The sequence below is a fragment of the Notothenia rossii genome (assembly GCF_949606895.1).
Source record: "Notothenia rossii genome assembly, chromosome: 2".
Taxonomy (NCBI): domain Eukaryota; kingdom Metazoa; phylum Chordata; class Actinopteri; order Perciformes; family Nototheniidae; genus Notothenia; species Notothenia rossii.
Window position 1 is genome coordinate 7,247,763 of NC_136904.1, and position 27,118 is coordinate 7,274,880.

The 27,118-nt window shown below is 41.7% G+C and overlaps 2 protein-coding genes across 4 annotated transcripts in view; one reads left to right on the forward strand and one right to left on the reverse strand.

Annotated features, from left to right (window-relative positions):
* Positions 1 to 10,917, reverse strand: lsm14ab (LSM14A mRNA processing body assembly factor b). 2 transcript variants are annotated; one of them, XM_079664605.1, is made up of 10 exons: positions 10,578 to 10,917; positions 9,487 to 9,650; positions 8,447 to 8,591; positions 8,019 to 8,210; positions 7,435 to 7,515; positions 6,769 to 6,945; positions 5,284 to 5,479; positions 5,161 to 5,187; positions 2,609 to 2,849; positions 1 to 1,814 (listed from the first exon to the last, which is right to left on the reverse strand). In XM_079664605.1, exons 1-10 carry the CDS (start codon positions 10,699 to 10,701, stop codon positions 1,794 to 1,796), a joined length of 1,368 nt encoding a protein of 455 aa, XP_079520731.1. In that variant the 5' UTR covers positions 10,702 to 10,917; the 3' UTR covers positions 1 to 1,793. The 2 variants fall into 2 exon arrangements, with proteins under 2 accessions (XP_079520731.1, XP_079520730.1); XM_079664604.1 differs by having other exon boundaries at positions 1 to 1,817; positions 10,578 to 10,916.
* Positions 10,918 to 12,083: 1,166 nt separating this feature from the next.
* The window catches only part of LOC307030657 (transcription initiation factor TFIID subunit 4), a 128,775-nt gene continuing 113,740 nt past the window's right edge, over positions 12,084 to 27,118 (forward strand). The window contains exons 1-3 of one of the 2 annotated variants that reach the window (XM_079667210.1): positions 12,084 to 13,338; positions 17,022 to 17,185; positions 25,507 to 25,644. In XM_079667210.1, the coding sequence (XP_079523336.1) occupies positions 12,111 to 13,338; positions 17,022 to 17,185; positions 25,507 to 25,644 (1,530 nt within the window). In that variant the 5' untranslated portion in view covers positions 12,084 to 12,110. The remainder of the gene's footprint in view (positions 13,339 to 17,021; positions 17,186 to 25,506; positions 25,645 to 27,118) is intronic. The other variant, XM_079667211.1, reaches the window with a different exon arrangement.

Here is a 27,118-nt window from a genome sequence, read left to right on the forward strand (position 1 = left end):
TATTGTACAACTCTTTATTTTACGTAAAAACTGAATTTGCTGATATTCTCATGAAAACAATTCCTGGTTCACAATTCCAGTGACTGGAAGGAGTAACAAACATATGAAAACATGTCAGTTTTTAATACTTTTTCTATCTCAAATTCAATCTTGCTGGTTATTGCGAAAGCCCCGTGTGAAGTGATGGTTTCTACGGCCGTCATGCAGTGATCAGCAGGAATATATATCCAGTCAAAAAGCACATTTTAATATTTTCAAACAGGCTGCTTAGTTTCAAACCACAGCTACTGAGAAGGATCTAGCCTCGCCTTGTAGTGCTATCAATACGTTTGTTGACTTTTAAGTTAAAGGGAGAGCTGTAAAAATCCACCACTGTGAAGGCACTCCCTAAAGTACTAACGAATCAGAGCCAGAACTATTATTATTATTATATCCCCCCCCCCTCCCAATCGACTGGCACCACATCCAGGTCACGTCCCTTTGTTCACAAGTGTGTAAAAAACAGAAATCACTCCAGAGAACAATGCCATTGACAACAATGCAACAAGAGGAGCTACAAACAAAACCAAAGAACGGCAGAACAGATACGTTTCGAGACATCGTTCAAATCACAGACGAGGGTTTCCCATTTTTAGGAAATGATCCGTTTTGCAGAGGAATAACAGCAGGTGACACGACTCTAGAGAGAATTCAAAGGAAGCCGATAACAGAATAAGGGAACATGCTTTAAGAGATGGCTCGATACGTTTCGGACGTATAGTCTAATAATGATCATCTCTCAATTAAATGCTTTATTTGGCAATGTAGCGGAGCATTTCTTCCCAAATCTGACTCGTTGTAAGGTCTTTCTGCAGGTTGAAATCTGAATTAACGCAATTATTTCTGTCTCCTAAGAACTTCTAAAGGCATTTATAGTATCGGATGTTCCTCTTTTCACAGACACAAATCATGGGAATGCTTTGTTTCGTCAACTATACATATAAAAAAAAGACAGACCCGGTCAAAAGAAAAAAGACTACGAATGCTTACTAAAGCTTGACCCCATTGATCCTACCGATTGCTTGCATTAAGGGGACCACCGTTAACATGAAGCAGACATTATTCACCTGGAGGGCGGAGGGGTCACAGTATGATCTACGCAACGCTAAATACTGAAGGAACATTTCTAAAATAAAACACCGAGTGAGTCTGGAGGGCGAGCCACAATTTGCCGGGGTAGAATATGAGCCTCAGATATACATTCATCACAATGTTCACTTCAGATTTTTTTTTTTTAAGCTGGCTTTGATTTCACTTAGAAATAATGGATGTTTAAAAAAAAAATAAAAAAATACTGAAATCGTGGCGACCGAACGAAGTAAGTCGGGGCAGAAAGAAACCGCGGTGCGACAGGCAATGCAGTGAATTTTGGTGCCAACGTACACGACGGGAAAATTAAGTAAAAATAATAAAGCTATCAATCACATGACTCTGTGAGAAACTCCCATCGGTGCAAAAACAGACACAAAGCAAGGTATTCACACGCTGTCGTCCGTCTGCTGCTTTCAAAACAATACGTCTGGGCTGAAAGTAATAAAAACTAAAAGATAAGCCTAATTCTCAAAGTGGAGAACAGGGAGCTGCACTCTCACCCCCCCCCCCCCCCCCCCAACCCCCCCCTGATGTAACGCAGTCCACCTCGCTGCTGGTGACTGACTGGATGTCTTCATTCTCTCCGTCAAATGTTGAGACCAAAGAATATTTTTCGACAGAATCATGATGAAGGGATACACTTTTTCAAATGGGGTGTGGTCCTACGCAGCCACTTTGTTGTCCTTCTGGTGGAGAAAAACAATTAAAAGGTTAGAAAATCCATACATTATCTCCTTTTTGAACTTAAAATACATTTATTTATGAATTGAGATTGCACAGAAACACAACTCAGCAGAAAGTGGGGAAAATGGACTCGATACAAAACTCCACACAAAGACATGTGACTGGAACAATAGCTCGTAGATATATATAACAACATGATATCCCCAGCCTTTGGGTTTGCCTTGCTGGCCTTTTGTTACATGATTGTAATGTTGTTGCCAGCGTTTTCACCAGGGGGGGGCGTCTTGCCGTCATTTGAGGCTCTTATTCAGCTCGGAGCACCCTGAACTCGAGCCGAGGGCGTCCACAAAAATAAATCATTTGAGAGGAGATCGAGAGTTTTTAACGTTTGAAATGACGAAAAGGAAAAAGGACATCCCTCTGTTGGAGGGGCGAAGGAGTCAAAGCGCGTTCCTGTGACGGAAATTAAAAAAACACCGCCGCATTTTCCAAGGACCGTGCCACTAGGGGTGTCCCTGTCGGCAGGGAGACGGTAAAGAGATAGGATAAGGGACGGCGCAATTCAAAATGGTGTGTGTGCATACGTAAAGAGATAGTATCTATAAGGGACGGCTCAATTCTAAACTCAACGTCACGTGACACTACGTCACACACCCCACTGCTGTTTCTGCTGTAACAACGTCAATGTCCCCGAGTAAAGGTATTCTGATTTGTTATACTTTGTTTTGTTTCTAACCCGTTCAATAAATGGACTAATAAAAAAATAAATAAATGTCTAAGCTCGTTTCCCTACCCTGTATTCGAAGTCAGAGAAATCCCGGCCTCCTCTTCCGCCCCTGAACGCGCCTCTGAAGCCCGGGGGGGGTCCTCTTGGGGGCGCGAAGGAGCCTCGGCTGAGGGGCCGCCCTCTGCCGCCGCGGGGCCCCATGAAGCCTCGCCCGCGGAAACCACCTCGTCCTCGGTTGTGCCTCAGAGGGATGCCGAACGTCTCAGAGTTCATCCGCCGCTCCTCCGCCCAGGTGTTCCTCCGCTGGCTGGAACGCAGAAAAATAGATCCGAGTCAAGTTAGGGGGACAAAACATAACTCAAACATGTACAAGGGGGGGCTTTAACACACACTCTGACACTATACAAAAAACAAATGGCTTTCTGTACAGGTGACGTGTGAAGTATTTGTTAAAACGTTCTCACTTTGAACTGATTTTGGTTAAATAGTGTTATAATTCAAACAGGTTGGGGCTTTGCCAGGTTAGGGTGGTTCCTGGGACACACCACACAACCAAACTCTTTTAACTTTGCCACGAGTATATAATTACAAAGCAATGTTAACATATATGTGCATCTTTTATTGTCCATAGCAGCGTATCTCAAATCCAGCACCAGACACTTTCCACGCTGCTATGGACGGTCTGGCACTAATGTACATTTCCCAAAGATATCGAAGTGACTGTTATTGTTTATATTGATTACTTGTGCTTTTATTTATGTCTTAATGTGTCTGTTGATTGTGTGTGTATAGGTTTATAGGAGATTAAAGCGGCCATTTTTTCACACGATGGGTTGCCACAGAGGTCAGATTTAATGTCACTGAACTAAACTGAATTTATCAGAGGATGATTAAAGTATGTTTTATTTTTGCCTCTATGAAACTATGTGACTCAGTTAGGACAAAACATGCCTCAAAAAACGTACAACCTAAGTGGTCATTTTGACTAATGTTTACTTAATTATGTGACCGTCTATGTTTCCTGTAGATATGGAATTGCTCTCTTTACAGCAGATGATGTCACGGCTCTGCCTACACTGCGTTACTATAGTTACTGCCCCAACTACTAAACTGTAATGGAAACGAGCCATTAGTGTGCAGTTGTGTTATTATACCTCTGTGTTATTCTATTTTATAACTCTGGTACAACAATTTCTTTCGGGATAAATAAAGTCTTATCTTATGAGTTGCTACAGATTAAGGGAGATCTAATGTCACGGGAAACTAAATTCAAGATGAAATGCAGTAAACAAGAGGCGCGTTCACACCGCAGTACTTTTCCCACTTCAGTTCATGAGAACTCTTTAGTTCTCATGAACTGAGTTCAGATCGCGTTCACACCGGAATAAGTCCCTGAGGGAGGCCCAATCCCAAACCACGCCCTACCCCCTACGTGACGGAGTGACACATGAGGCTCCCTCCTGTCAGATGGAGGGAGTAAATACAGCAGCAAGCTTTGGGACAAACTCCCCTCTCTCCGGCAGAAACAGGAAATGCTGTAACTGTATCTAACAACGGTCTCAAATCAGCATCTCTTTGACAAAAAAATGTAAATGAATAACTCAAATAAAACTCCAAACATCTTTAATTGTATTGTTGTCTTTTAGTTTTAAACCTGATGTTTATAAGCTTCTTAGTTTTTGCAACGGTCTGTAAATATACACAACTTTATAATGAAATGCACACATTTACCTTTTTCTAGACTAAACACAGGAATGATCCTAAGTTAAAACATATGAGGTTATCATGAGGTCGTTAACATCGCAGTTTATCAGTGGATGTTGAGACCGGTCAGGTAGAGACCGGTCTCCAGTCAGCACCGCGGCATAGTCGCTGTTTGAGGGCTTGATAGCCCACTCCCCCTCCACACCGCTCCACACTCGTTGGTTTGGAACAGCACTTAATGTGCTACCCCTGCGCGAACGGAGGGGTAGTGTGTAGGGGTAGGGTGCGGTTTGGGTTTGGGCCGTCCCTGAGGGAGAATTAGGCAAATGAAGCCGCTGACGTCACTTCTTCTACTTTGGGTTTACTGGCAGGCCGCAAACAACGTCACAGCGTATACTGCCACCCGAAGTCCCCGGCCGGAAGTCCCCGGAGTTGGGGACTGGCTTCAGTAGAAGCTGCTGGGACTCCCAGCAGCTTCTACTGAAGCCTTCAGAGTAAAATCGCCAGAACGCCGACACCTCCTCATCTCCACCGCTCCCATGTTTTCTTTTGTGTTGCCATAAGTTAGTCTCTCTGCATTTGTGCGCTGGGCTAATGCTAATGATGCCAATGCGAGGATAATAAAATGGCGGCTTCACAAAACTTTTTTTGAGTTTTAAGGGGCGTGGTTTGCATTCCGCCCAGCCAATCAGGAATAGGAACCTTTTTCTCCCACGAAAGTCCCTGCTCTCTAGCATGGACGGAAAAGGGGGTAAAAAAGGTTCTGATTAACTCATTTTAGTTCCGGCTCTTTTTGGTAACAATATCGGAACCAAAGTGGGAAAAGTAATGCGGTGTGAACGCGGCTAAGCTGAATTTCTCCAAGAGGAGGAAAATAATAAGTTTTATTTTGTCTATGAAACCATGTGACTCACCTTGAGAAGCCTCGATCGCCCCCTTTACTGAAAGAGAGAGAGAGAGAAACAAAGATATTTCATCAGAACAACATAGACTTTTCTGGATAAAAGGTGTTAGAGTGTGAGGACATGTTGAGGTACCTTAAATCGTCAGCACCCAGGTTATCGAAGAAGGACTTGGTCTTGTCGTAGTAAGTGTTGGACGTAGCCTCGTCCTCTTCGTTGGTGCTGGTGGTGGTGGTGCTGGCGGCGGTGGTGGTGGTGGTGCCCTCGCTGGCCGGATGTTCTGCTGACTCTGCAGCTTCCTCTCCATTCAGAGACTTCTCAATCTTGTCATCTGTTGGAGAAGAGTTAGTTAGAAACGGCTTCAAAGACGACTAAAGAAACTGACTATTAGGTGACCAGATGCTTGGAGATGTATTGCTATAAGCACTTACATAAAACATCTCAAACCTTAAAGTAAATCAAGGTTTTACATCTAATCATGTATTTGTAGTGTATATTTACTTCTGGTTGCTAAGAGGTTATCATCTTAGGTTAAGCACATATTCATAAATGCCATATTTCTTGTGTTATTCCCTCAAACATTTGGAGTGATGCATGTTGTCTCGATCAGTGAATCTGTGTTTTAGACCAAAAGAGTTAAGTGTTATTCAGTGTTCGTTACTGCATAACGGGTGACACGCAAAAAAAGTGATTTGCGGGTGGTACGCTTTTTTCCGGGTTCGGTTCTGGGTAAAACAAAGATGATGCGGGTCGGGTCGCGGGTGTTGCATATAAAATATATTCAAATAATAATAATTTAGTTTAATGTTTCAATCCTCAGACCTCTCCCCCGCGGGACCGCGTATAATCATAACCTCTGCAGCGCATCTATCTGCTGCTGAGCGCGCCACATTCAAAATGGCTGAGGTGAAGCTCTCTAACGGAGAATACAGCATTTTCAATAAAACTTCCTCAAGAGCGAAATCCAACCGTCTGGGAGGCTTTTGGTGTCATCCTCCTAGATGGAGAGAATAACCAACATCCCACGCTTTTTGAGACAAATATGCAACTGCGTGTGTTAATAATTGCACGTTTTCACTGCTCATATATATGCGATTTTGGGTCGGGTCGAGGAACGAATTGGCAATATGTGCGGGTTCGGTATTGCACGTCGCTGGGCGGGTCTTGAAAATCAGACCCGTGGAATGGTTAAAAATGGTTTATTTTAACATGGAACAGGAAAATAAGGTCTGTATATGAAACATGTGCCTATCATAAACAAATCAAATAGTAGGCCGACTGGCTTCTACACGCTAAAGCAACTGAAACCTCTCACCAGCAAAATACCTCCTCAGTTAAATGCCATTTTACGTTTCATTCCTATACAGTACTTATTATCATTATAGTATTGCTATTTCGCCGATTGGATAAAATATAAATTATATTTGATGCAACTTTAGTTACATTCCCATGACTTTTCCAAAACTTTGGGGAAAATATTGTTTTCCATAACTTTCTCAGGACCTGGAATTTGCATTTTTGAATTTCCATGACTTCTCCAGGTTTTGAATGACCGTAAGAACCCTGCAGTCAGCTTGCTGTCTTTACCCCTGACAGTACTCAGGCGTGTTGCAGCCGTACCTTTCAGTTTGAGTTTGTTCTGCAGCTCTTTGTCGATCTCATCCTTGTTGAACTGAGCGTTGGCGGTCTCAAAGTCGAAGTCTTCTTCAAACTTCATGGCACCGTCCCGACGTACGTTCATTCGGCCTCTGCTGCGGTTCCCTCTGCCGCGCCCACGGCGGTTAGACTGCAGACCAGCTGAGGAACCACAAATACATCCAATAAACCCAACTGTGCAGTCACAGACATCGGGACATGGTTAAGCTTCATCTAACAGAACAGGGTTTATTACAAATAGGCAGTGTAGGAATTGCTGTCATTTCAATACATTATCCCCAAATGGTAATTCAAAAATGTATTAATTAAAAAACAACAACTAGTAAGGTCATCAAAATGTCCCTCTTCTGCCGTCAGTGACTGGCTGAAGTCTAGACATATGCAGGACAGGTTTCTTCCCCTTTAAGCTGATTGCCAGCCCTTTAATCTCATTAATCCATCCAATGTGTTAGCAGACAGAAGCAGGAATACATTAAAAAACATGTTTTAAATGCTCTGCAGACATGAGGTGATGGAATGGAAATATAATACTAATAAAATAGATAAGTCAACATTAAAAATGTAAAGAATCACCATTTTCAGAGGGAATCAATGTTGCATTAAATTCATTCAAGCTGTAGCTCTACTCACCATTGTAGCGCTTGTTAGGGTCTCGGTTCTCCATCGCACCGTGTTCATGCTCAGGCTGAGACACCGTCTGAACCTCAGGAGCTGAGCAGCAAAACAAAACGTGATGAGGAAATGATTTACCGAGGTATACATTAACACGACACCAAACACTGCATAATGGTGATGGGAATTACGGCTCTTTGAAGGGAGCCGGATCTTATGGCTCCGCTCCTTTCTGAGAGCCGCTCACAAGAGGGGGCGGGGTTAATAGGTTTATCTGCTATCACCAGGATAATGATTGACTGTAATGCCAGAAACCTACTTTTACTCACAGAAAATGTATAACTTGCATCTCTCAGCCAGCCAAACTACTACTCAAGCAGCACGCGTTATGCCATCATCTACGGCAACTTTGCATTCAGGAAAACAAGTTCCCGTGAAGGCAACGATAAAAAGAACGGCTCTTTGGTACGACTCGGTTCTCTTCGTTCGTACCAAAGAGCCGTTCAAAAGGATCGGATCGTTCGCAAACATAACATCGCATAAACTGAGCAGACTTCAATCTTTGATGAAATGAAGCAGAGACGTCGAGCAGATGTCCTTACCGCGTCTCTGCTCCAGGAGGTCGGGGGGCTTCTGGATGCCTGCGCTGCTGCTGGTGGGTCGGGGGGCCGCAATGGGCTGAGGCCTCTGACCCACAGGAGCAGGGGGGGCGGGGGCAGAAGAGGGGGGGGCCTGCACTGCCTGCTCCAGGATGGGACGTTTTTTCAACGAGTCCATTTCGGGGCTGGCGCGTCCTGTGGGAAACAAATGAAGTACAAACGTTTAGATTTGGGAATTTTGATTTTTCTCAAACATTCCAGACAAATATTACCTAAAAAATAAATAACTTCCGTCGGCCTGTCACTTAAATTAGGCAATCGCCCCCAAAAATAGGTCATGTTATCACGTGGGAACCATTTTCACAGTTTCTGGTGCGTCCTGTGAATCCAGGAAGATAAGGCAGTTATTTTGAATAAGATCGACTCCTTACCTCCAGCAGATCCAAAAGGCTGAGATGCCAGGGGGGTGACTCCAAACTGGCTGTAGGAGGCAGGAGGGGCCTTGCTGAGCGGAGCGTAGGGCCCCGGGGCCTGGAAGGAGGGCGGCGGGGCAACATTGGCGGATCCAAGCGACGACTAGAAAAATAAACACATTGAATGAAAAAAAAAAGCGAAAAAGAAAAAGCTTGTTGGAGACAGTGGCGTGCAAATACGTTTATTGAAACCATTAGAAATACTAAGTACAGAAGTAATGGCTGCAAAGGTAGGGGATTTTGTAAAACACATTTTGACTATGAGGTGGTGTTTTATTTTACCCATAATACACTGCTACTCAGGTTTCAGCAAAAAGCCAACTAAGAACAGGGAAGGGTTTAAATCCTCAGTGTTAATAAAATGTTTGTATCAACATAATATCCGTTTAGTTTTGGAACTCTGTTGTAGGTGCAAATATTCATGCGCAAAGTCACTCTACACCTTAAAGTGTAACTTATGAGCTACAATGTGACTGGTTCTGTTCTTAACTTATTACGATTATATTGTTTTGTCCTGGCATTAGAAGCACAGGCGTGATCAATAACATTAGTCAGTGCAGGCAGCATTATAATCAGGTGAGCCAGTTCAGAACCCTGGTGTACTGAGACTGTAATGACTAATGACAGGAGCAGAGGCATCATTAAATGTTATCAGATACACCTGTGCCTTTCCCACTGTGACAAGTCTGGGTGCGTTACAGGGGGGAAAATAAAACGTTTTGGGCCAGAGTAGGGCTTGTTTTGCTGCATAATGCTTTTCAAAGCAATGTTTCTGAAAAAGAAAAAAACGTACCAAACTAATTTTAAGTTGTCATAGTGAGTAGAGTGTTGCTACTAAAAACAGTAGCAATGGATGTGCAGTAAGTAGTGACCGTAAGCCATTGTGCACAACGCATGAAACGCAAATTAAATGACCTTAACATTTCCGAAAGCTCCCTATGACTTTTTAATCAAATATACAGAATATGTTTAATGTACACGGATGCAGATGAACTTACTTGAACTATAGCAGGGTCCTGAGGCAGGGAGCTAGTGGCTTTGGGCGGCTCACAGACTGTCAGGTCCTTTATGTCACTCCCTCTGAAGATGATGTACTCAAACACTTCATCTCGAGGAGGAATAGGCCTGTCAGTGGGCCGGTCCTCAGTGCCAAAAGAGCGCACTGTTGGGAAAACACACGGGACGATTGACATCAGAGACGCAACAAGTAGACCCTAACAGGTGACCACAAAACTGCTTACTATAAGGCCAACTTTGTGTTTTTCATGCATTCTCGACAACAAATGTTTTCAGTCACACCAATATGAAAAGGTCCTGTTTTCTATCCAATTAAAGTAAATATCTTAGAGTTTTTGACTGACAAATGTATCATTTTAGAACATTCAGATATGTTTTACAAAAGTTGCAGCCCTCATTCAAATGACTCAATTTTAATATTTCTTAAATTCGGCTTTTATTTTAGATTTAAATTGTTCAAAATAAATGAAAGCCATTTCATCTCTTCAAGGAAAAAAGATCTGGAAGTTAAATTAGCCTATAGCCTGAGTTCTCCTATAACTTTATTTTCCATATTATTTTTTCGTGATCGAATATGCATCCACTAATAGAAAGTAGTTATAGTCGCACCTAAGTTGCTTTTGAGGAAGCAGCTACTACTTTACCAGCTTAAGAAATTACGTGTAATTTGTTTAATGTCTATGTTTTACGTCTGAGTTCACTTCACAAACGTTCAGAATAAATACTTAAATATAGCGTAGCTTATAACCCGTGATTAGACTCAAAACACCATATGTTTTACAGTTAAAAATGTAGTTTAAATTAAACGGTATACCATTTGGTCGTTAGTAATAACGGCAATATATTTACCGTTAGCCCAAAACACAAGGTAAACAAAGGACGCTGAGTGCTAAGTAAGCTAACAGTTAGCTACAATGCTAAGCTAAATGATGCTAACCACTTAGCTAGATAGCTAAACTAGCATAGCTAACTGCGCTGGATTCAATACCCATTTTACATAATTGACCCGGTTTATAAGTTATTTACAACCCATTTAAGTACTCTAGTCCACCTCTTAGGTTACCTAACTTACCTTTAGCAAGAGCTACGGTCGAGTTCTCCGTATCAATGGTGTACAAAATTCCTTCATAGCGGATCCCGGCCTTGGAGATTAAGCTAATTTTGCTCCCAATGTACGGCGTTCCTCCTCCGCTCATGTTGGAATATCTGGTTTTTCACGATATTTGACTGGATTTTTTTCTGTCAAACGAGAGGTTTAGATGTTGTAATTATCAGAGCTGTGGTTCCAAGTCTACATTACATGAGAAAAAGGTGAATTAAGCCGTGATTAAGCCTCGCTGGATGCAGGACAGATCTCTACCACGACATGGCCGATTTCATTTTCCTTCAACCGCCGCTGAGGATGCTGGGTAAAAAAATAGGCTGCGTCATATTCCTCTAAAGTCACTTCCTCTTCCTTCCAGTGTTATTATTATTTTTTTAAACATATATTAACATTATTTATTCCATTTATGAATATGATTTCCCCCTAAAAATGTAAATACAAACTAAAACTAAATCGGCGTCCATTTTGTAAGAACACATTTGAACATCATATATTTTGTACAAAAAAAAATCACATCATGGAGATAATAATGACATAAATAATTCATAAGAAAATACAGTTTCATATTAAATATTTGTTCAATACACAGTCTGTTTTTATTGCATTTGTATTCATAGTGTTTTTAATTGTGCTACTATATTGTTTTAATTCTTGGTATAAATGTTTAAATTATGTTTGGAGTCAACCCATCTCTTCTTATGAATATGAAAAGCCCCCATGGAGGTGTAAATGTCAATTGGGAATTAATCATTCCCCAGTATTTATGGATTTCTTAATGACATTACATTATATAAACAATTAATTAAATTGAACAAAAGTAAAAAAGGCCAACAATTTTACAAATGTCTAATCACATTAATTCCTGAGTGACCACTTGTGTTTTGTTTTTCTTCGTTTTTTCTCTTCTGGCTTCTATTCATAATGCCCTCAGTTGTTGAGTTAATGTAATGAACACTGACGTATATGTGCCTTTTTCTGATGTATTGGAATAATGGTTCAATAAAGTTGAAAAAAACACTCCTGAATGGTTAAATAGAAAAACCACTGCATTTCCTACTATTGATTATAATTTGTAGATCAAATAATGTTTGGTGTCTTATTACAAGACTCCCATTTGGACAGAATGCTTTAGTGGTTGATAAAATACAATATAAAATAACAAATAAAAAAATACAATTACAATACCCAGGCTTAGTATACTAGCTGGGACATGTTTAGAGATATCATAGTTTATTTATTTATCTTGTAGGCACATTTTGCCCCTCGATGTCTGTTTTTAGGGGCATTTCTTGGTGCATTTTCGCCCGTTTTACCCCCATTTTTAACCAACATGTATTAATTCCTAACACAGCTACCAATTAACAATGTTTTATATGAAATACCGTTCATGGAAATTACAACCAGGATGCCCCCCTGTTATGGTGACGTCAGATTCATTCCCACAATGCATAGTAACACGCATGCGTACTGTAGTAAAAAGACAGCTATCTGTGATCAGAGATGGCGGGCGCCTCCGACCCCCTGGAAGATATGCTGTTTTCAGAGGTGGATGAGAAAGCTGTGAGCGACCTGGTGGGCTCTTTGGAGTCCCAGCTGTCCGGACAAAGCAACCCCGGAGGGAAAGCAGAGGAAAACGGAGGCTCCGTGGCCCCCGCTAACCATCACTTAGGGAAAACGCTACCAGCTCAGGCACAACAACAACAAGGACGGCGGTATAATAAACCCGAGATGCACCAGGACGCAAACTGCAAAGATACAACTGTAACATCTTCCCCTGCAGGATGCACGGCTTCCTTCACCGATCTTACCGCCAATTCTGCAGCCTGTGGCGGGTCGCAGTCACACGGAGCATCCATCACAACACTGACCGCTTCTGGTGTGTCAACTTTGGCATCGACGCCGGGCAGCATCAGCACCGCCTCCAGTAAGGTGAGCCCGGGGAAACGCGTGAACACACCGAGGAGAAACGCTTCTGCTCGGATCAAGAGTTTGAACGGCGCCGCTGTAGGGACCAGGAGGAACAGCAACACGGGGGGAAACCTGAGCCCTCCTGTGGATGCAACTACTCCAAACTCTGCTCCTCTGGCGGTGACATCCTCTATTAATGCTTCTACTTTCACCCTGTCTCATGCAAACATCCCTGCAGGACAGTCTGCTATTGCTCTGGACCGGGGGACTCCCACCATTGCTCTACAGAGACTCCCGAGTCACATTGTGGCGAGCATAGCCCAAAATGGGACCAGTGTTTCGGCCTTGGTGCAGCAGGGTGCCCCAGCAGAAGCAGCTCCACAGGGGAACCACAGCAAAACACTCACAGACACTTCCAAAGCAGACGATTGTCAGTCCAAAATTGTAATGTCAGGTCAACCTGTTGGTGGTGTTGTTAACTCTGTAATAAACTCCTCTGTTGTCACACCACCACCACCAACAACTACAATTACTATAACTACAGCAGCAGCTACAACCACCGCAGCAACAACCATAACAGTATCCCAGCCTCAGATCTCTGCTACATCCACAGCAGGGTCTGCATGTGTGAGTGCTCAGACTCCACCAGTGACCTCCACTGTGAGCATGATCAGACCCACAACGCCCTCCCCAACCCAGTCTACACCCCCCCGTCCTGGACTCGCAGCCCCTCAGAGGATCGTGGCCCCCCAGCTGATTGTGAGACCCCCTCAGCAGCAGACCACCATCCAGCTGCCCCCCGGGTTCACCATCCCTCAGGGTAAGGTTTGCAGCAAGGGGCTGTTTACACCTGTATTAAAGGTCACCTATTATGCAAAATCTACTTCTTCATTTCTCTTCTACATCACCATGTGTCCCCTCTGTGGAAAGAGACTCTGAAAGTTTCAGGAACAAAGATTCTCTCTCTTTTTGTCCTGATCCATTTCTATAAAAACCTGTCTGAAAATGAGCTGATCAGATTTGGACCACTTTATGATGTCATAACGATGTGTTGGCTTGTGTAACCATTAGCCAATCACCAACCAAGGTAACCCCCCCCCCCCCCCCCCCCCCCCTTATCACCTGAATCTCCTCCTAGAGCACCATTGTGTTCTTTGTAACCAAATCTCTCTCAGAGGGGCGTGGGGAGGGGCTCCTTATTTTCATCTAAAGTAGCAGACAGAGAATCAGCACTTTGGAAACAGGGCTGAAACAGAGAGGATTATGGGTAATGCTGCAATGATCTGTTTGGTGTTTGGAGCCAAACACTTCAGAGACATGTTCTGTATATATCTGAGAGCTATAATATATTGATGAAAAACTGTATGATAGGGGACCTTTTAAAAAAAAAAAAACCAGCTGGGGATTTAAACATGTTACAGCAAAGTTGACAGTTCAGATTAAAGAGTCTAACATATTGAATAATAAGAACCCAAGCACATATTAATAAAATAAAATCATGCACACTGGTGAACCAATCATCACACATCTATGGTAAGAAGTAAGTATCAGTATCATAAAAAGGAAGAAAACATGACATTTTGAAATAGCAGCAAGTGAGGTGATGAGTAAATAGGGATAACTGTGTATATCACGCGTTAAGTGTTCTCACTCAACAGATGTGTTCCCCACTTCACCAGCAGTTAGTGCCATCATGATGTGACAACCGAGCCGTGCAACATATTGTATTTACACCAAACAGTGACATAACACAACAATAATATCACAAATCTGAAATGAAAAACAAGAAATAAGGCAATGTAATAATAAACACAACTTGTAATGTCAGTACACTAACTTTAAAAAGAAGGCTTTAACTTCTGGGTGCCAAAAACATATTGCCAGTATAGTTTGTGTGGTTGCTCGTAGCTGTTATCTCACCTCAGGAATAACGGCTCAGTCAGATAACTGAGAGAATGATCAGAACCTGTGATTAACCTTTCTATTATCCCCATGTCGCTTTTATACCTTATGGAATCCTGCAAGATAAACAAATGTGTAGTAACACTCTTTTATCTTCACCTGACCTGACGTAGCCTTTTGGAAAGAGCAAAGAGTCAGTGTAATACCCTCGTGATCCCAGCTTCAACTCCTTAGGCTGTTTGCTAGTTGGTATAATGCACGAGCACTTCCTAGGGTTGGGTTAATAGGAAATGTAGCTGCAGGATTCTTGCCTTTCAGTTTGTTTCTTCATGGGTCAATGCACTTATTGTAAGTCACTTAGGATAAAAGCATCAGCTAAATGAAATGTCATGTATTTGAATATGCAGCAAGATTTCATTTCTTATTTTGAGGAAGTTGTAATATGCAAATGAAGTTAGAAACCTGCCATCCACATCCAATACAAAAATACATATATCAATTTAGGTGGCTTAAATATACCATGTATTGACTGAGATGTTAACATTGCATTACATGTAGCTGACACTTGTATTCAAAGCGACGTACAATAAGTCTCATCAACCCTGAAGATTCAACAGCAAGATCCTGCAGATACATCAGCTTTAAAGGTCCCATGTCATGGCCATTTCCACTGATCATAATTCCATTGTTGAGGTCTACTAGAATAGATTTATATTGTGCAATTTTCCAAAATCACTTTGGTTTCTCAAACAGTATCTCTGTAGACTACGTGTATTCACTGAATTTCACTCTCTGTCTTTAACGGCTCGTTGTAGCTCCAATAGCTCCAGCCCCCACCCTCCCTGTGAGCACAGTGTGCTCTTATTAGTCGGGACGTTGTGAATCGCGCTGAGCTCCGTGGAGGTGTGGTTTCCTTGTTAAGCGATACACAGCCAAACTCACCCTGAGCACACACAAAGTCACAGCCGAAGTAAAAACAATAAGTGTGGCTTGATATTGAGTTAGAAAAAGGTTGATAAACGCTGTGAGAATGGGTCTGCAGAGGGAATGGGTCTGCAGAGAGAATTTCGCCGCGATCCCAACTGTCTGTTATCAGCCTGCGGCCAGGGAGGAGAGATCATCAGAGCTGCTTGCACTGAGTGTGTGTGTGAGGAAGTCCGTGAATTGGTCAATTTGGACCAATCAGCGGGGGCTTAACGTAACGGCTCCGCGGACGTAACGTAACGGCTCCGCGGATTGGTCCATTTCGTTCCGGGTAACGCATGACATCATGAGGCACCCGGAAGAATCAAATGGACAGTGACGTATCTCCAACGAGGCGTTTTGGGGAGTTATTTTCTGTGTTAGAGTTTTACTCGCTACAGGGTGTACTTTGAGGGGTTGTGACTCTGCAGACCGTTTACATGCAGAAAAACCTTCATAACACACAAGGGGACGGGTAATAGCCGGAAAAGCATGACATGGGAGCTTTAGATAAGCCAAACCATTGTAAGTGCTCCATACAGAGAAGAGAAGGATGGGCTAGGAACTACAAGTTAGCACAAACTAAAATACAAGTTAATACAATTCATCCTGAGGAGGTCGTCAATACAGAATGTCATAACGATCCATGAAATGCTTTCTAAGATATTTAGCTCTGGAACAAGAAAACTTCCCTTTTCGCTTTTGAGACGCTTTATTGATTTCAGGCACATAAATTATAGATAACTATATGCATTTACATTTTCCTGTTTAAAAAAAACCAACACAATTATACCCCTATTACATCCAAATCTTTAGTTTTTTCATCAACAATTCATTTAAAGTGCATCCATCAGTTATTTTGTTAAAAAGATGTCATCAACTTTACACGTTATTTTAATTTCGGCATCCTTAAACTTCACTCTGTCCTTGAGAATGTAGTCATGGACCATTGTGAGGCCAACCTTTGTGTCTGTTTGGACATCTGGCATTTCTTAAAGGTCACCTATTATGCAAAATGCACTTTTTCATTTCTTTCATAAATCAACATGTGTCCCCTCTTTGGAAAGAGACTGAAAGTTTCAGGAACAAAGATTCTCTCTCTTTTTGTCCTGATCTATTTCTATAAAAACCTGTCTGAAAATGAGCTGATCAGATTTTGACTACTTTGTGATGTCATAACAATGTTTTGTCTTGTGTAACCATTAGCCAATCAGCAACCAATGTAACCCCCCCCCCCCCTTATCACCTGAAACGTAGAGCACCACACTTTGTGTTCAAATGTCTCTCAGAGGGGCGTGGGGAGGGTCTCCTTATTTTCATCTAAAGTAACAGACAGAGAATCAGCACTTTGGAAACAAGTCTGAAACAGAGGGGATTATGGGTAATGCTGCAATGATCTGTTTGGTGTTTGGAGCCAAACACTTCAGAGACATGTTTTGTGTATATCTGAGACCTGTCATATATTGATGAAAAACAGAATAATAGGGGACCTTTTAAAGGCGGTTAAGTTCCTACACCTCCAAATGTCCTCTTTTAAGCAATTAACAAGAGGACTGACAGTTTTAAAATGTGTTTCAATGAGAGAACTAAACGTGCGTTTCCCCTGTAAACATGTCCTCTGACGCTCTTCCTCTGCAGGGATGGTGCTGGTGCGCACGGAGCTGGGTCAGCTGGTGATGGTTCCTCAGCAGGCGTTGGCCCAGGCTCAGGCTCAGGCTCAAGCTCAGGCCCAGAACAACATCTCTCCACGGCCCCCCACCCCCACAGCAGGAGCCCCCACCTTCAGAGTGACCACCCCCCAGGTGAGACTGCAGGACACACACACCTGCAACATATACACTTGTATTAGCACAACCCCAATGCTCCAACATTACAGCAAGACAACAAGAACTGAGGGGGAAAAGGTTAAGATCATTTAAACATTGATCAAGACTCATGACTAGTTTGTGCACACGTACGTCACACAATAGGTTTTGCTTATGAAACATTCCTACGCAGAGATTCTTTTTTTAAAATATATTTTGTATTGACGTTTGGCAGCAAACAATTACAGGGTTTTTTCAAGACATAGTAATTGTACATCTTAAGTTCGTCGGTCCGAAAGGCCTTTTTCTTTTTTTTACACAAAGATAAAATAAAACAGTAAACAGTGCGAACTTTAGGGAGTGATCAGGACTTCAAAGTCAAATCATACGTTTGTAAAAATAAAATCTGGCCTCTGAGGTTTTACGAAATCAGTCCACTTCATCCATCGTGACACAAACAGTTCCAGTTTGTGATTGACAGATGATTTTATCCTCTGTAAATGTCCATTGTAATTTCCATCCATGCGTTTAAAGTTGGGCTATCTGGAGATAACCACGTTCCTTGTAAGAGATTTTTTACTCGCCACCAGCAACAGATTTAATAAATATTCATATTTTTTAGTCCTTTCTTGAGGTATGAGTCCACAAAACTAAGTCTACTCTCCATGGGCACATGGCTATGCAGAGATTTTAACCTTTCTTTTGTGTGCAAGAACACATCTTTGTTCTTTCCTGAACTACTTCTTCATTTTCTCTTACTCCTCCAGTTTTCTCAGTTTAGTTCCCTCCAAATAAGGGGATATGCAATGACTAATAGACTTAAGTAAGAACACAATGTACGGGAAGAGCGGTATGAACTGTCAATGCTCTCCTGTCAGATGGTATAGAATGTTACAACACTTCTTGTGAAACCTCCAAAAGTAATGACACTGTTTTTCCAATAGAGTGATGCATGGGAGACCTAAGCAATGAGACTTTTCAATAGAGAGGCGAAGTCCCGCCCATCTACTTCCGACCCATGGGACCTTATTTTGGAAACATTTTGTATTGAAGTCAATGGAGAGAAAGACTATCTTTAGATCCCGTTTGAATTGTGCCACGAATTACACATATGATGTTTGCCAATCTAAAAAAAAAAATGTCAATGTCAAAAAAGTCACAATTTGTCGTAAAACTGTTGAAATATAAGACTATGAAAAATATGCAACTAGAAAGACTACAAATCCCAGAGTCCCGGTCCCGCATGCTGGCTCTTACGGAACCGACTAACTCCCCTTGTGTGTATGTACAGCTCTCAACATGCCCAGACATGGAGTGATTTTCACCTCTTTTAATACTTTCCGCCTCATTCTGAAAGAAAGAAGTGAAATGTGCCAACGTGACGGCCTCTTGGTGTGTGGTGCGAGATGGGAGATGTAGTTCATTGAGCGGTTTCACACAAAACAAAATGTTACTTCACAGTTTTAGGACACAATCTTATTTTTTTGCAAAATTATCTTTTAAATTGACAAACATCACATGTGTAATTCGTGACACAATTCAAACGGGATCGAAAGATATTCTTTCTCTCCCCATTGACTTCAATACAATACTTTTTCCGAAATAAGGTCCCATGGAGGTCCCCCGGAAAGGGAGGGACTTCGCCTCTCTATTGGATTTTGGAATATTGCAGAAAATAAGCTCTTTGGCAAACACGCGTTTATGAAACTTACACGTTTCGTTCAGCAGGCTTTTATTAGATATTTAATATTGAGTTTATATAAACACTTCGTAAGTATACGCAAGTGAATTCAACGCGGCACAAACTACAAGACGCAAGCACATCTGGAAAAAATAGACTAGTAATAATAGTGTTGATAATTCCCTATCGTTTGTGTCCACTTGGATGTTCTCCTCCATGTTTGCCTGTTAGTGTTTTTATCATGTTCTGTTGCTTTGTACCTCTTAGAAAGAATGACCAAATCGTACGGTGTCCTTAGGTGCCATGAAAGGCGTCCTTATATACAATATATTATTATTATTTATTATCAATTCATACCAACACTGCATAAGTGTAGGCAGTTTGAACAGTTCAGTTTATTCAGAAGGCTCTGTTAATATCGCAGCTTGTGGTCAAATCCTCACGTGCCTCAAATAATAATACAAACCTCAAAAACCAGTTATTTTCGTTTTGTAAAAATTCTGTGATGTAAACAACTTTTTACATCCCTTAGAATAACATTTAATTAATGAGTTTGTATGCATAGATGAGAGAGTACTAGAAATAACTAATACAACACATTTATATGGTACTTATTTATTTCATGTTCAATGCAAATGGCATGAACCTCAGACTTCCTTGTATGGGAGTAACCATGACGTTATATATGCATATTTCTGTCGATGTTAATACCACAACTGCTGACCTTTTTGAAGTCATTTGTAAAAAATTGGTGTAATTAGCTGTGTGTCATACAGTGGATATTGGGCGGGCCGCTCCTCATTAAGCGAACAGCTGAGCTCTACCCCCTTAATTGGGAAGTGATTAATATATTAAACCGTGTAATTATAAGGAGTTAATATTCCTGATTATTTTACGTATAGATTAAACTGAGATTAGTAGGTGAATTAACGTCTCAAGGCTCCTTAATGACTCCATGGGGGCCGCTCATCAAACTTTAACGAGCCACTGAATCATTAATTGGAATTTGCTTATTATCACCTGTGGAGACATCACTCACTGCGAGACCTGAGCTTAATTGGTTTTAATAATTAGATGTGCCACAGCTTCCTGTAAATCAAGAGATAGAATCACACAGATTAGAAATGACTTCTTCTTGTCTTTCATTGTTCACTTTGTTGCTTGTTATGATACGTCTAACCCTACGACAGAAACACATTCAAATATTGAAATTGGCCGAGCTTGAACTATTACATCTTTTGCTTTTTTAATACGTTTGGAAAATATTGAATTGATTCAGTTAATTAAATGTACAAATGGATGTATTATTAAATTAATCTCCCAAAATATCCAGACGTGTAATTAGGGCCCTAGACAGGAGAATAAAGGAAAAAGACACAAACCATAAATTCATGTTCTTACATAACCTTTTATTTAATCAATTAATAATCAAATACAATTTTTATAGTTTACTCAAATATAGTCTCACACACACACAATGCTCATTAAGTCAATAGAATAAGCCAAATAAGTCCAGATATCAAAACTTGCCTAACTTAGAGGTGTGTGTGTGTGTGTGTGTGTGTGTGTGTGTGTGTGTGTGTGTGTGTGTGTGTGTGTGTGTGTGTGTGTGTGTGTGTGTGTGTGTGTGTGTGTGTGTGTGTGTGTGTGTGTGTGTGTGTGTGTGTGTGTGTGTGTGTGTGTGTGTGTGTGTGTGTGTGTGTGTGTGTGTGTGTGTGTGTGTGTGTGTGTGTGTGTGTGTGTGTGTGGCATAGCTGGCGGTGGGATGCGCCCCGTGGCTCTTACCACCCCCGCCATCACCCCCTCACACACACTTCACCCCCCAATCCCCAATTCCCCAGTACAAGAAAACTTTTATTTGAGGGGTATCTCCCTCCTCCTCTTTCTGATCCTACTTCAAGATTCAATTCAAGGCTGTTATTGTCATTCGTACATAGCTGCAGTGTGCTTATGTCGATGAACATCTTAGGTCCCAGGCTCCTCCAGCAGAGCAACACAATGTAACAGATAAAATAATGCAAGTAAATACAATAATATAGAATATAAGTAGTGCCATAAGAGTCTCTATACAAGTGATACATAATGTGTAAAGTGTGTGGGTTCTCTCTTGTGTGTGTGTGTGTGTGTGTGTGTGTGTGTGTGTGTGTGTGTGTGTGTGTGTGTGTGTGTGTGTGTGTGTGTGTGTGTGTGTGTGTGTGTGTGTGTGTGTGTGTGTGTGTGTGTGTGTGTGTGTGTGTGTGTGTGTGTGTGTGTGTGTGTGTGTGTGTGTGTGTGTGTGTGTGTGTGTGTGTGTGTGTGTGTGTGTGTGTGTGTGTGTGTGTGTCATTCATTTCACCTTTCTGGTGCACTATTATGGATTGTTAGATGAATAAAAAAGCAAACACTACGCCCTCAAATCCAAACTCAGGTTGTTTAAAACTGAACTTGTGACCTCGGTTAAGTTCAACACTGAACAGGGAGATGGCGCTATTGGCTGCTTAACATAAAAATAAACAAGTGTTTCCTCAATACCCTTTCAAATACGGTCCTTTGAGCATCGAAACACCATTTCATTATATTAAATTATAATATAATATTATTTTTTCATTTGTTACATTGAGTTTGCAAAAGAAACAGAATCGACATCTGACCTTTCTTCATGAATCAGGATAATAATAATAAACACTGATGTATTTAGTAATGGGAGACATGTGGCTTCTAAATAATTTATGAAGTGCTTGAAAAAGCATTCTGTTTTTAACTTCATTAGCAAAGTTCTTAATTTAAGCTCCAAAGGGAAAAATGTATTTCTTATAAAATATGAAATGCTCTCATCAGTATTTATTTTGTCCGGATCTTTTAATAAAGCTGTTTCTCTGAAAGATCTTAAAGGGGACCAATCATGCAAAACGCACTTTTTGATGTCTTTAATACATAACTATGTGTCCCCGGTGTGTCGGGGAACTCACGCAGCGTCAGAAAATAAAACCCTCTCTTTTTTCCTCCGTACCCAAATCTCTAAAAATGGGGGAACAACGGAGCTGATCCAGATTTGCGTCCGATATGACGTAATATCTGAAATGTGGACCCACGGCCCTATCAGAAACGTTGCTATCAGAAACAATGCCCGTCTTTTTTGGACGTAATATGGTCGGTGTTTACATTAGCATCGCTAACACTCAGAGCTAACCTGTACTGGAGAGCATGTGTTTGAAGAAGCAGGAAGTAAAAAGGAACTCACCTTGTGGTATAACCGGCAAGAGAGAAAGCCTTTGAGCTCCATACTGTTTCAGAGATAATCCTTGATAATCCATGATAAGGTGTTTCATCACTGCAGTATTTAGTTTAGACAGTAGCTGCCGGGTCCCGCATGAGCTCAGCCCCCTCCTTTTAATTTATTTTAAAGCTTTATACCCAAATCAGCACTTTTGAAACAGGAAGTGAAATAGAGGGATATGAGGCATGGATAGAATGGGTGATCTGTTTGGTATTTTGAACGAAACACTTCATAGACATGTTTTTAATATATTTGTATATATCTGAGACCTATGCTATTGCGAAAACATCGCATGATAGGTGACCTTTAAGATCTTCAGCCGTTCACCATATCATACCTGTGAGGACAGAGGCTGACACTAGAGGGCAGCATTTCATCATCTTTTTTCAGGCTAAACGTTCCTATTTGTTTCTTCTTCTGCTCTCAGAGATATGAGTTAAACAGCTCCTCTACATGTTGTACTTACAGTCAGACACTTGTTCATTTTTAATCATGTGAAATGTCAAGGAAATACAGCCCACAGCACCAAACCCATTACAAATAATAATACAAAACATTTTGTATATGTATTTATAAACAAAGCAGTGTGTGAATAAGTGCATGTATGCTATTTAGTACACATTTATTTTGTAATCTTCATTTATTATATATATTTTTTTATTTTACCACATTATGCACTAATATACTCATACGCCAAACCATTATACAGTCAGTGCTACATACAGAAATGAGAAGACTTTACAGCACAGACTGAGCTGTGAGTGAGAGGCCATTCTACACCTGAGATGAATAGTTTCTTTATGGAAATGCCACTGTTACTTTTGAGGTATAACGAATTGAATGCTGCTACATCCAATATTACAACTAAAGGAAAATCACTCATACAATATATAGTGCAGGCTCTACAGTAGCCTCACATATAAATCAAATAATATATACTTTATTGATCCCAATTTGGGATTTTTCTTTCATCATAGCAGCATGTAGGTAAGACATCACTCATTAATTAGAAGTAAAAACAATAAAGGCACACATATCAGCAGTAGAAGATGAACAAAATACTCAAAACAGTGATTCAAGGCTTTTGCAATCTATCTATCCATCCATCCATCTATCTATCTATCTATCTATCTATCTATCTATCTATCTATCTATCTATCTATCTATCCATCTATCCATCTATCCATCTATCCATCTATCCATCTATCCATCTATCTATCTATCTAACAGTCTTATGGCCTGTGGAATGAAACTGCATATATACATATCAATAATGAGGGATATACAGTATATCTATAGTGTATATTTATTGAATACACACTATAAATATACACAAATATACAGAATTGAAACTGTACATTATGCTTGTCCAAAGCCTCTCAAACTCCCACAGAAGTCCACATAACTCTCAGCTCCACCTGCCTCCTTCCTGTCGCTCTCCCTCTCAAAGACAGTCGCAGATTGTTCGTCGCCTCTCACACACTCACACACTCGCGCTGATGACAAATTAGCGGGCCGCGGCGATGCCTCGTCGACAGGAAAAGGGAAATGAAAGGGAATGGTGTTTATTCCCAGAGCGCTCCCCCTCTGTCGGCCTGTCACTCTTCCCCTGACCCTGAAGGCATCCTGTTCTCCTTCCTTCACACCTGTTAAATCATTCATCATCCAACTGCCTGATTATTTTAAAAAGCTAACAAGGCTTTGGTTTCCTGTGTGTGTGTGTGTGTGTGTGTGTGTGTGTGTGTGTGTGTGTGTGTGTGTGTGTGTGTGTGTGTGTGTGTGTGTGTGTGTGTGTGTGTGTGTGTGTGTGTGTGTGTGTGTGTGTGTGTGTGTGTGTGTGTGTGTGTGTGTGTGTGTGTGTGTGTGTGTGTGTGTGTGTGTGTGTGTGTGTGTGTGTGTGTGTGTGTGTGTGTGTGTGTGTGTGTGTGTGGCATAGCTGGCGGTGGGATGCGCCCCGTGGCTCTTACCACCCCCGCCATCACCCCCTCACACACACTTCACCCCCCAATCCCCAATTCCCCAGTACAAGAAAACTTTTATTTGAGGGGTATCTCCCTCCTCCTCTTTCTGATCCTACTTCAAGATTCAATTCAAGGCTGTTATTGTCATTCGTACATAGCTGCAGTGTGCTTATGTCGATGAACACCTTAGGTCCCAGGCTCCTCCAGCAGAGCAACACAATGTAACAGATAAAATAATGCAAGTAAATACAATAATATAGAATATAAGTAGTGCCATAAGAGTCTCTATACAAGTGATACATAATGTGTAAGTTGCGTGGGTTCTCTGTTCTGTGTGTGTAGCGTAACATGTGAAATGTTTGTCTAGGAGAAGGACCTCTTGGCCCATAGACAGGAAGTGTGTGTGTGTGTGTGTGTGTGTGTGTGTGTGTGTGTGTGTGTGTGTGTGTGTGTGTGTGTGTGTGTGTGTGTGTGTGTGTGTGTGTGTGTGTGTGTGTGTGTGTGTGTGTGTGTGTGTGTGTGTGTGTGTGTGTGTGTGTGTGTGTGTGTGTGTGTGTGTGTGTGTGTGTGTGTGTGTGTGTGTGTGTGTGTGTGTGTGTGTGTGTGTGTGTGTGTGTGTGTGTGTGTGTGTGGCAGTTGTCACTCAGTTGCCAAACCCTTCTGCTCTCGTGCTTAGTAATATGCATTTAAACAAACATGAGTCGTAGCATATTTTCAGAATCCACCTTAATGAATCTAATTGACTTTATTGTTTCTACTGCAAAGTTTGACATGTCTTGTGTGAAGATCTCTTGACTTTAACGGCCCTCTTTACTGTAGAAACTCGTTTCCTAACCACAGGGGATTTCAGACATGGCGTTAAGTCTGACATGGTTTTATTTCTCAACTCATTCATCAGTTCATTACGTTCATTCTTCGCTGCCATGACAGCAGACTAACTTGTGAGGAAAGTCACACTTTTCAAGATAATCTCAATCCGTCCTGTCTCACTTTTAATAGAATCCTTCAACAGACTTTAATCTGCCGAATAGATTTAGCTTAAAGTCGAATCATTTACTTCCATTTTTCAAAATGCAGTTCCTTTTTTGTTGTTGCACTTTCATCCAACTAGGCGTCATGCTTTAGTGAAGCCGCCCCTACGTTATCTTCTGTAGAGGAACAGGTCCTTCATGACTCCGCAGCCTGTCTCTGTTCCACTCTTCAACATGCTGCCACTTCCTTAATTCCCTCCTGCTGTCATGACCTCTTCTCTTCCATTCTTCATGTTGTCCCGCTCTCTTCCCTCCATCCACCTCCTCTGCCTCACCTTCACCTATCTGTGTGTGTTGTGAGGTGTGTGTATTGATTTCCCTTCCTCTCCCACTCGCTCTGATGTCCTTCTGCTCTCTGCGTGTCTTTGTTTCCTCTTTCCTCCCTGCAGTCTCCAGCGACCCCTCAGCCCCCCAGGCAGTGTCCTCCAGCCAAGATGGCTCCTTCTCCTTCTCCCTCTCCTTCAGGCCCTGCCCTCCAGACCTCCTCCTCTTCCTCCTCTTCTTCCTCCTGTCCTGCACTCCGCCCAGTGAGACAACCCTCTTTACTCGCCTTGTTTTTCTGCCTTCTGTCCTTTAGCAGTGCAGATTTAATTTGTCCTTTGGTGTCAAAATACCAACACATAGTTTTGGTGGCTTCGTGGAGGGTCTCATCTTATAAACATATTTAAATATTGTTCGAAAAAAAGTCAGCTGTTAGCACTAAGAGCTCACAGCTCCTCATATCTGTTCAGAAACTAGACAAAAGTTAAACAAGTACAAACCACAGACTGTCTTTGTCATGGAGAATACAGTCGCTGGTTTATTTATGTCTGTAGGCCGTTGTTGTGAGTGTGGACGTTCGGAACATATACTGCGTTAGCTTAGCCGATCTACATTCAGAAAACACACATTTTAAAAGGTTTTTCGCCTGCCGTCCGTCTGCCGACCGGTATCATTTTGAAACGTGTATTACAATTAAATCACGGTATAACATGTTCATTGTGTTGTGTTTGTAGCCCCCTTGCCAGCGATTCTCTCTGACCAATCAGCAGTCGAGAGTGTTTACGTCACTGGTTTAGCACATTCAGCCCGGTTGTTGGCCCGGTAAGAACCTTGATTTTGGAGGGCCAGAAAAAAGGCGAAAAAGTAGCCCTGAGCCGGAACTAGCCCTAGTGGAAAAGCAACAAGCAGCACGTAGCGGCACGTAGCGGCACGTAGCAGCACGTAGCAGCACGTAGCAGCACGTAGCGGCACGTAGCAGCACGTAGCAGCACGATTTAAGCGGGCAGGGGCTGCAGTGGAAAAGCGCCATTATTAGTGAACGTCTCACGTAAATATTGTAAATGTTTTTCATTCTCCTTAGCTACGGTTATCATTTTCAACATGAACATAATCTTGGAAGTAAGGAATAAAACTGATTTCCACCGACTGCATGTATAGCATATAGCGGGTGTTTCTGCGACATCCTGTGCTGCTGGAGATCATATTTCTATGATGATCTCCTTTTTTCGAAAGAACTGAGGCTCTGATCAGACTCTGTGTTTCCTATCTTAATATTGCGTACTATCCATATTACATCTGGACCCAGCTCTCCGCTCGGTGCAGATTTAATTTCCCTGCTCAATTTTGAACTAATCTGAGGAGAAACTAAACAGAGAACATGCAGTAATCTGTGCTCTGAGTGGAGGCTGCAGGCCTGAAAACCTTTCTGTAGGCCTCTCACTAAACTACGACATATTGTCTAAGACATAAATGCAATAAACAACATTGTTGTCCTTTCAAAAATATGTTTTGCCACTGTCTAGGGCAGGGCGTTACGATGTCAACATGTCTATTTAGTTTTCAATATAGTTTGTATCGCAATAAAAGCTAGGCCTATAAACATTGACTTGTTCACTAAATAGTTCACACAAGAATATCCAACATAAGGCTTTACCATGTGATTATTTCATTAAGACTATTTATTTATCGACTCACTAGAAGACATGATATATGTTGTCGGCACAATAGGACATTTCCTAC

What these genes read in the sequence shown, in the direction of transcription:
- lsm14ab (XM_079664604.1), bottom strand. Translation starts at nt 10,701, where the DNA reads ATGAGCGGAGGAGGAACGCCGTACATTGGGAGCAAAATTAGCTTAATC. An exon ending in GACCGTAGCTCTTGCTAAAG is followed by an intron (nt 9,651 to 10,577) that starts GTAAGTTAGGTA and finishes TTTTCCCAACAG; the next exon opens with TGCGCTCTTTTGGCACTGAG. An exon ending in AGGACCCTGCTATAGTTCAA is followed by an intron (nt 8,592 to 9,486) that starts GTAAGTTCATCT and finishes TTATTTTTCTAG; the next exon opens with TCGTCGCTTGGATCCGCCAA.